Source organism: Rhopalosiphum maidis, chromosome 2 (assembly GCF_003676215.2).
Source record: "Rhopalosiphum maidis isolate BTI-1 chromosome 2, ASM367621v3, whole genome shotgun sequence".
NCBI classification, from domain to species: Eukaryota; Metazoa; Arthropoda; class Insecta; order Hemiptera; family Aphididae; genus Rhopalosiphum; species Rhopalosiphum maidis.
Genome location: NC_040878.1, coordinates 89,625,357 through 89,635,732, shown reverse-complemented (window position 1 = coordinate 89,635,732; position 10,376 = coordinate 89,625,357). Strand labels below are relative to the sequence as shown.

The window sequence follows — 10,376 nt, the reverse complement described above, 5'->3', positions numbered from 1 at the left end:
ATTTTCGGTAAAAATTATTTCAATCTACCGTCATACTAAAAGTAAAATAAATGATTTTAACTTTCATCAGATTTATATCATAAAATATATTTGGCGATAAAGCTGACACTCTGACAGAGACAGACCGCCTTCTCTCAGAATCGTTTTTCATAAACAGTGATATATCATTGAATTCAAATTTAACACACCCATAATATAGTGACTCACTTGACACCTAATGTACAGCAGACTCATCAGAGCGTCATTCACTTTCCTACGTTTTTTATTATTGTTGCTGTAATATTAAAATTGCAGGCAGCGAGTTTTATAGCTAAGATTAAGTATTAAGTCTATAGATAAACATAGGTAGGTAATATTCAAATTCCGCCGAACACACGGTTTACAATCCGCTGCCGCACTGATAACATATATGTTATCAGTGTTAATAAGCGCTATCAACGTAATGTTTGTATATCATTTCGTAATAACAACAATAATAATAATTGTTATTTGTTTATATTGTATAGATATTCCTAAATTCGTATTTTGTTATAATATCATGATTTAAATAGTATACACACATTATAGGTACATATTATTTTAATTATTCAATCATATTATATAATATAAAATAATAATTTTTATTTTTATCGTCAGTTAACGTCATTCCATCATTTCCATCGTCGTCCGTCGGTCGACGTCAGTCGGTACTCACTGCCACTTGTCACGTGCCGCACATTTGCCGTTTGCTCTATTTACGTCTCCGTAGAAAATTCGAAATGTCAACCGAGATGTTGCCGCAAGATAGTGCCGTGGCCGACCACCTGTTGCCGCGTTGGTGACATTTTCATCGTCCGTTATTCTCACCTCAAATTTCTGGACTAAGTGAAACACTTGACAACTCAACACTCCTCTTAGTAGTCCTAACTGACTCGTCGCCCACGGTTTGACCGTTGCACCCGTTTTCCGATTACATAAAATCGAAAATGGCTTGCTTCGGATTTGACCGTGACGCGCCCGAAGTGCCTGGACAAATCCGTGTCAGGGGGTGTACGGACATAGTATGGCTGTGCGCGTTTTTGGTTCTCTGGTGTCTGATGGTGGGTATCCAAAACATTCGTTTTATTACTATACACCAAAGTTTGGCAACTTAATGATTTTCTTAAACTCAGTAAAATTAAGTTAATATGCATTAATCAGAAAAAGTTAAAAGTTGATTTAAGTTTTGGTTAACTTATTATTGTTAAACACAGTTTTTTTTATTTAAACCTTTATTTTTTTGCTAACTCAAAAACTTATTGTCTTTACACAGTATTTCTATATAGTTTTTCATTGAAGCTTAGTTTTTTGATGTGGAAATTTAATTGATTGAATTGTAATGACATAAAACTAAAAACAAAATAAATTAACCTAAGTGAAAGTTAAATTAGTTGATTTCATGTAAATTAAAAAACAATTAAGTTAAATTAATGGAAACCCTTAATAACTTTTTTAAATTGAAAATTAAATTAATTTGGTCTTTACCATAAATTGTTATCTATTACAGTTAACACTTCACCTTGTCTAAAATAGAACTGGCCTTCTAAATGAACAGTGAAAACTCTCTATAAAAAATTTGAAGGAACCAAGAGATTTATTTTTTTATAGAGATTTTTTGTAATAAAGAGAGATTGAATTGATTAATAGGTTATAAATCAAACCAACTATTATAATGTAATATTTACGTTGTTCAGTTTTTTGTTGTAATGAATTTTGTTATAAAGGTTTCCATGAAAAATAAAATCATACCTACCTAAATAATGAGTTCTATAATTTGAAATGGTGTCGCTGGACATCCCTTCCATTTAAGCAAATATATCTACTAATTCCTACATAATTTTACTTACTTTATTGTACTCCTTTAACATATTGTAAATATACTCTTTTATAATTGTAAAAATAAAAAAAACTTTTCAACTCACTAATAGCATTGTTTTACACTTATTAAATATTAATTGTTTGTTAGTTCCTAATTATATGTAATCTTTTAGATATTTATAGCTGTGTTTGCTTTTATCTACGGTGACCCCCTGCGTTTGATTAACGGTCATGACAGTTTTGGTAACACTTGCGGTTCTTCTGGTAATCCCAAAATGGGCAAACTCTCTAACTTGGATACTACAGATAAAAAGTAAATTTTAAAATGTTCTTTTCAAATTGATAGACATGAACTCAACACGTGCAATTTCTGTTGGCTTTTAGATTCCTATTCTATTTAGATCCAGTCAACATTGAACATAGTATGCAAATATGCGTTAAGCAATGTCCAGATAGAAATATATTAGCTTTGGAAGACCTTCAGGATTTTTATAACCGAACTGAATCATTACTTTGCAGGTAATCCTCTTTAAATTAATTGTATATTTATAGTTACTATTGTACAACTATTATTTTTATGTGCTACTATAATAGTATTCTTAATAATTATGTGCCATAGCTATAATTTCGACTTGAACAATTTCACTACCGATGAAGCGCTTTACAAGTCTAATATTTTCACTACATCTTTGGGGCCTTGTCCCCCATTTCCAGTTTACAAAAGTCATCATGTATTGAATAGATGTGTTCCTGAAGAATTGAACAATCAAACATTGCCTCTGATTTATAATATTTATAGTATGATGAATGATTGGGATTTCACAGAAGAAATATTGAATGATTTGTACAAAACTTGGCCACAAATGTTGTATTTCACTATATTAGCTTTTGGTAAGAATATTATGCAATTTTTGGAATTTTTTTTTTGAAACCTACGTAAATCTTAAAAAACTTTTAGTAGTTTTACCCAAGATTCACAAAAGAAGAAAGAAAAAACTGCAATAATAATATTATGCCTAATATTTAGTTAAATTTAAATAAATTATTTAATTGCATTCTTTAAATGTATTTAATGAAATATTCTTTGTTTTGTTTATAGTGTTGACGTTCATCATCATTTTACTAATTCATTTTCTTACAAAAATTGTAGCCTATATATTATTAATTGGTGTCAGCTTGATGGTTCTAGGTAATATTTAGTTATCTGATTATTTTAAAGTGTTTGCTGTGAAAATACTAATAATTGTGTTATAATTTGAATTTTTTAGTAAATGTGTTTTTACTTTGGTGGGAATATTTTACTTTGAAAATGCGCCTAGACAACACTATTGAGGCACAGACATTAAGTGCTGATGCTTGCAACGAACATACTTTTCTAATACTTTCCATTCTTTTTACATTATTTTCGGTAAATTAAATTATTGTGTCTAAGACTTCATTGTTTCTAATTCTTATAATTAATTACAGGTTATTATACTTTTGTTGGTTTTGGCTATGCGTAAGCGATTGAATTTTTTGTCCACTTTGTTTCACGAGTCTGCTGATTGTCTGTCTAAACTTCCAGCCTTATATTGGCAACCTATGTGTACATTTGCTGTGCTGCTTGGTTTGTATGCATTTTGGACTGCTGTGATCCTTCATTTAGCCACAGCAAGTAAGTTTTATTAAAGTTTTCAGTTTAACAATAATTATTTTAAGACAAGTAAATTGTTACAGATTATCCTGGTACCAGATCACTAAAATTAGTAACAGATTTTGTGGAGAAAAACACGACAACCAATGATTCATTGGTGTCGGAAGAGTCTGAGAAACATTTTATGCCATTCATCAATGGTATGTTTTATTTTATTTTTATGTTATTGGTTACTTATTAAAAATCATCATTGTTTTATAGCTGTAGAGTTTAAAGATGCTACTTGGGTACGTTATATGTGGTGGGTATATTTAATTGGCCTGATATGGTCATCTGAATTTATATTAGCATGTCAACATATGATTATTTCTGGAGCAGTAGCAAAATGGTATTTCACTAAGTAAGTAATCTATACAATATGAACTTTTTTAATTTATTGATTTAACAGGAATTATTTTATTTTTCAGTGGAAAAAATAAAAAATCTGTTGTCCTTTCTTCAATTTATAATTTGACATTCTACCATTTGGGCTCTATTGCTCTCGGATCTCTGTTAATCATTCTATTTAAAATTCCCAGGCTTATATTGACAACATGTCATTCTAAGTAATTTAAAATATTCAATGTTTGTATATTGTAATTGTATTTATTAGAATAAATTGATCTTTTTAGAAGCAATTCAACAAAAACAGATAACCATTGTATAAAAAAGACATGCACTTGTTGTACATATTCCTTTAACAATTTTTTCAAGTATATCAATCATAATGCATATACCATAGTATCAATGGAAGGAATAGGATTTTGTTTAGCTGCTTCGAGGGTGAATAATTATAAATTTAAAATTTTATTATATAATAGAATGAAAAATGTTGAAAGATTTTTTTTCCTTTCAGGCTTGGCATGTTATTGTTGGTAACGCTTTGAGATTGGGTTCAATAAACAGTATTGGTGACTTCATATTATTCCTGGCCAAGTGTTTGGTCACTCTAATTATTGGTTCTCTGGCATTGTTTACATTACGATCAAACCAAGAATTGCATTTTCATGCTATACCAATCATCATTATATGTATATTTACATTTTTTGTTGCTCACTGTGTCATTTCATTACACGAGGTAACATTTATGTAACAATTTGGTTTTTTTAGATGTTATATTTTGTGTTCTTACAATTAATATAAAAGCATTAATATTTAATAACATTAAAATACAATTTCATAGTGAATTATATTTAAATATATTTATTATAATTTTATTGTTTTAAATTTAACAGGTGGTAATAGATACATTATTTTTGTGTGTATGTGAAGACAAAAACATTAATGGAGAGATGTGGCACAAGAGTCCAATAATAAAACTATCTAAGTCTAAAAAGCCAATTGTAAAAAATTCTACCAACACACAAATTGTAAAAACCAACACATAGGTTGTTTTAGCTTTTAAGCAGTTTACATTTTTTCCTATGATTCTAACATTCTTTGTCTTATTTATAGTCAATAATTATTTTATATTAACTGACATATATATATATATTTATTAACTTACATTAAGTTGCTTACTATTCTAATGAGTACTGTGCAATATGTATGTCCTATTATTTAAAAAAAACTTGTTAATGCGTTTAAATATATAATGATACTTTTAAGATAGACTATATTATACATTTGTTGAAACTTGACATTTTATTTTATTTTATAGTATTTATGTGTTTATATATTTAGACTATTGCTGGTTTGCATGAACAATTGATTTGATTAATGTAATGGCTGAATACAATTTGATAGACTAATAATTAACCATTAATTCATGTTTAAGGGACCATTACTTCACCATTGATTCATTAAATACCTGTACGGAATGGATAATGTTTTTAAATATTTATGTATGTATTATCTCGAATATTTTTATATTTTAATAGATACAACTTTTATTTTGATGGAATATGGATATTTAATTTAAATAACAATTGTCTATATAACAAAAATAATTGGCAATAATCTATGTATGGTGAAAATAATATTTTTTGTGTTTTTATACGATTATTTTTAAGATGTACTTAAATAAGCTTTTTTAAAACTAATACAATGGCATAATTAATTATAACTATTGTTTAAACTTTTAAAAAAAAAATTATTATAATTCTATAGTTCATTTTACACTAATAGTTAAAAGTATGACTGTATAAAATATATGAATTGCTTAATTATTTTGTAAAATAAATCAGCTCTCTGGTAGTAAGGAATCTACTGATTATCATCCATCACTTGGTATAGTATGTAGCATATTGACTAAGTACACTTGTTATGCAGGGAAATACATAAGCTTTATTAATTTTAGAGGTTAGACTAACTTTATTTTATAAACGGATGGTTTACTGAGAGCTTACTATAATATGGTTTATCTTAATCAGCCAATAACTTTTAGTAGGGACTAATTAAACCAAATTTCTTTAATGCATTTGATATTGCAGACATTTCTGTTGCTAACATTTACTAATATATTTTTTTTAAGTTTTGAAAATGTTCTAACTATTTTATTTATTTATTTTTGTATGTAATTTATATCTCTATGTTTATTTAATTTTAATATTTTATTAAAATTTTTAAAAGATTTATTTTTTATCAATAAGTATGATGATACTTTTTTTGTTGAAGAATAATCATTTTTATAGATGTACAATGCACAATTATTGTAATTATAGTAAACTATAAATTTAATGGTTTTTGTAATTGTTGAGTTATCATAGTTGTACTGGTGGCTTTTTAATTATAATAAAAAAAATTTAATGGTAAACTGTATACTACACTCATTACATTTCCAGTAGTCCTCCCGGTTTAGCCTATAATTAAAATAAAATTAACAACATATTTTACCCCAAATCGGCTATTAAGTGAATTTAATAATGAAATAAATAATGCGAGCACTGGCTTTGAGATGAAGTAGCTTTAAATTATACTATAAATATTATTACATAAACTACAACTATTTATTATAGTATATATTATAATATTATTATTATTGTGAAATAGTAAGACTATATTGGAAGAGAACTCAAATAAGTCGAAAGTCTACGGAATACGAAAATAACTATTAACTATTAAGTAAAAAGTAATAGGCATAAGTTTAATAACGTGATTTTAGATTTGTTCATGCCAAAACTCTGTGCTTATTGCTCCTTAGACCTTAGACATTTTAGTACTAATAGTAATTGCATTTTGTTATATTTTGTGTCTTTTGCATAGATCATATACTTGTTTAATGTTTTACTATTTACTATACTGAATTCTAATAGGTACTTATACAAGGTAAATATGAAATGGACAATGGTCTCTATTAGTCCTTTACTTTTTTGTGATTCCAATGAGCTAGTAGTGAATAGTGATAGTAGGGTGATAAAGAAAAACGTGGTCTGCGATAAATTGATAACGACTCGGCGGAATAATGATAAGTAATAATATTTAAATATAATTCTCAATAGTCCGCAGCATGGGTGCTTCTTTAAAAGTATAGACAGTTTAGCGTTATTTCGAGTTACACAGAGTATTTTATAAAAAAATATTACTTTAGAATATAATTATGCGGATTTAGACGACGACGTCGAGTACTCGCGTGATGTTCGCCAGTCGGTTGTTGCGGTCGCACCTGCAGCGGCGGTGTCGTACCTACGGCCAATCGCCGGCTATTAAGAACGACGTGTTGGACAGAATCGTGTACAACTCTGTGTTGCAGGGTAAGAAGACCGTGAAACACTGGTCTAACGTGCGGGAGAAGTCCAAGAAGCAAAGGCTCGAGGAGATGATGTGCGATATCGAGCCCGTGTCATTGCAATATTTGGACGGGTATGCCGTAGCAAACGAAACCGCAGAACGCAGAGTCCCAGAAGTGTCAAAAGACAGTCCCCATAATTTTCCGTACAGTATTGTTAGTAAAATCGTCGCTGATAAGAATGCCGATAAACAGACGGAAGACAACGAAGACAATGAAATAAATTATGATTGTTAGTTGACCATCATTATGATGGTGGTTATTTTTTCTTGAATTTTTTTTTTATGGTGACGCATTATTGTAATTTTGTAACATTTCAGACGAGCTTAACGAGTTGATGACTAAAAATTGGATGAGCGATTACGAGTGTTATGAAGAAAGAAATCTAGAAGAGGAAAACAGCATTCCTTCATGGACTTCAGAGTATGGTACACCCGATCCATCTATACAAATCAGCGACATACCGTGTGGTGGCTGTGGAGCGTTGTTGCATTGTCAGAACTCATCGATACCTGGTTACTTGCCCAGCGAGTTGTTTTGTCACTGTGAACCCGAAGATCTCCGAACTATGGTATGCCAACGATGCCATTTCATACAAAAATATAACACAGCTTTAGCTGTTCAAGTCGACCCTGTTGAATATCCAAAGCTATTGTATCCTATCAAAAAGAAACGAGCATTAATCATTCTAATGGTGGATTTGACAGATTTCCCTTGCAGTATTTGGCCAAATATAATGGAGTGTATTGGCATTAATAAGCCAGTAGTTGTTGTAGGTAATAAATTAGATTTGTTACCTGGTGATTTCCCTGGATGGGTTGAACACGTAAAGAAATCATTGGTTCAAAGCATTCCAAAAGAAGTCAATATTAAACACGTGACTGTTGTTAGTGCGAAAACAGGATTTGGCATCGAAGAATTAATCAACAAATTACATTCACTTTGGCTAACTAAAGGCGATGTTTATTTGATCGGATGTACTAATGTTGGAAAATCAACAATGTTTAATACTTTATTACAATCAGATTATTGTAAAGTAAAAGCTATAGACTTGGTGCAAAGAGCAACTACATCACCCTGGCCTGGTACCACATTGAATCTACTAAAGGTAAGGTTAAGATAATTGACTTCATTTGTTTTTTTGCTAATTCTATTTATTTTAAAGTTTCCAATTATGCGACCATCTAATTGGAGATTGTATATGAGGACTCAACGTCTTCAATATGAAAGAAAAGAAAGAATTTTAGAACAACAACTAGATGCTGACCAAAGACGTTCTTTAAAATTGAAAATTAATGATTTACCTTCAATTATTGGTTGGTATTTAATAAATTATTTTCGATTATAACATATTATAAAATTTAATAAAAACCATAATAATTATATTTCAGGTCAAATTGGTCTTACTTTTTATAAACCATCAAGTGTTAATGATGTTTCACAACAAAATGAAAATGATCCATTTGTTACAAGTGGAGTAAAAGTTAATACAAAACGTGTAACCAGTAGCACATTGGGTTTTGATGAAAATGATCCGCAATTCAAAGACAGTAAATTCATGTATGATACACCAGGCGTTGTTCATCCAGATCAATCTATCAATTTATTGACTACTGAAGAGCTTATGATGACTCTGCCCACTACTGTTATGAAACCGAGAACATTCAGTTTAAGACCTTTGCAAACACTGTTTGTTGGTGGTCTTGGTAGAATTGACTGTTTGAAAACAGGAGCTAAATTTGTTCGTTTTACTGTCTTTAGTGCTCATACACTTCCAATAACTGTTTGTAATACAGAGGATGCTGATGAGTTGTATGAGAAACTTTTAGGTACACATTTATTAGCAGTTCCGTGTGGAGGTATTGAAAGGCTGTCCAAATGGCCAGGACTGAGTAGTTACAAGAACCCAATTCAATTGACTGGTGTAAATGAAAAAACTAGTTGCGCTGATATAGTTTTGTCATCTGCAGGTGAGTAATAATAATGTTTATATTTGATAATAGTAATCTATAGATATGTCCAATGAGTGTATCAGTATCATATTTCGATAAATTTTTTTTTTTTAATTTATTTTAAGTTGCAGAAGTAAAAGTTTTATAGTATATGTTTCAATTTATTTTATGTTAACTTAATTTTATGGTTGTATTTCTTTGATGTAGTTTAAAATGAATAATTTATAAATTCTATCAATAGGCGAAGTGCTGATGAGATCATTTTACTTTTTGCTATCAACGAGTAGAGGACCATATATTAAAATTTAAATACGTATATTTGTGTACATTATTTATGATTTTTTTACTTTGTTCTAAGAATTCTTTTTTTTTTTAAATCAATATATCACTACAGTCAATAGCTTACAATTGTATTCCATTGTGTGATGAATTATTTAATTTATTGACTAAACCTTTTACTAGTGATTTAATTAAAATTGTGGAAATGCACAATTAAATTTGATTATGGTTATTAGCTTAATAACTTCACATAAATATTGTATGTTTCAAAATTAACAATTATATTTAAATTTAATATATTTTATACCTAATTTATTATTTACATTTTTAATATCTTTGTTATTTGATAATACAATTGAGCAAAATAATAATTATAAATGCATATATTTGTTTTAGGATGGGTTGCTGTGACTCCATTTGAAAATGATGTATGTGATATACAAGCTTGGACACCCGAAAGTCGAGGTATTTATATTCGTACACCACCATTATTAAGGTATGCAATTAATCATCGAGGACCAAGAATAAAATTTACTCCAACATATTATCCTAAGAAGGAGTAAATACTATTAATGTAATAATTATTAAAAAAAAAATCTTGGTATAAACAAAATACTTGTAAAATTATTATATAGTTTATTGTTATATTTTTAATAGAAAATTATTATTTTATTTAATTGTTATTATTTTTAGTTTCTGATTATTTTTAGAGTGATGAATGTATTGATTTTACTATGATGTGTGTTTATTTTTTATTTTTTGTGTCTGTCATCACGTTATGGAGTAGTAATAGTGCTTTTATTTTTGACTTTAGCCCCCTTTTGAAGAGGAAATTAAACTATTTAGTACCTTCGGGGGGTCAAAAGTAAACAATTTTCAGTAGTTTTCAAAAGCGTCAGGAAAAACCCTA

At 29.0% G+C, this 10,376-nt stretch overlaps 2 protein-coding genes across 2 annotated transcripts; both read left to right on the top strand.

Annotated features, from left to right (window-relative positions):
• Nucleotides 1-507: 507 nt before the first annotated feature.
• LOC113552308 (CTL-like protein 1) lies at nucleotides 508-5,441 on the top strand. Its single transcript, XM_026955120.1, has 14 exons — nucleotides 508-567; nucleotides 637-1,079; nucleotides 2,010-2,149; nucleotides 2,221-2,355; nucleotides 2,456-2,727; nucleotides 2,936-3,025; nucleotides 3,105-3,244; nucleotides 3,304-3,490; nucleotides 3,553-3,669; nucleotides 3,731-3,869; nucleotides 3,937-4,074; nucleotides 4,141-4,291; nucleotides 4,365-4,586; nucleotides 4,744-5,441. Exons 2-14 carry the CDS (start codon nucleotides 966-968, stop codon nucleotides 4,894-4,896), a joined length of 1,998 nt encoding a protein of 665 aa, XP_026810921.1. The 5' UTR covers nucleotides 508-567; nucleotides 637-965; the 3' UTR covers nucleotides 4,897-5,441.
• Nucleotides 5,442-6,948: 1,507 nt separating this feature from the next.
• On the top strand, nucleotides 6,949-10,079 carry LOC113553083 (nitric oxide-associated protein 1). Its single transcript, XM_026956229.1, has 5 exons — nucleotides 6,949-7,467; nucleotides 7,556-8,343; nucleotides 8,401-8,551; nucleotides 8,627-9,205; nucleotides 9,863-10,079. The coding sequence occupies exons 1-5, from the start codon at nucleotides 7,083-7,085 to the stop codon at nucleotides 10,027-10,029; spliced, it is 2,070 nt and encodes a 689-aa protein (XP_026812030.1). The 5' UTR covers nucleotides 6,949-7,082; the 3' UTR covers nucleotides 10,030-10,079.
• Nucleotides 10,080-10,376: the final 297 nt, after the last annotated feature.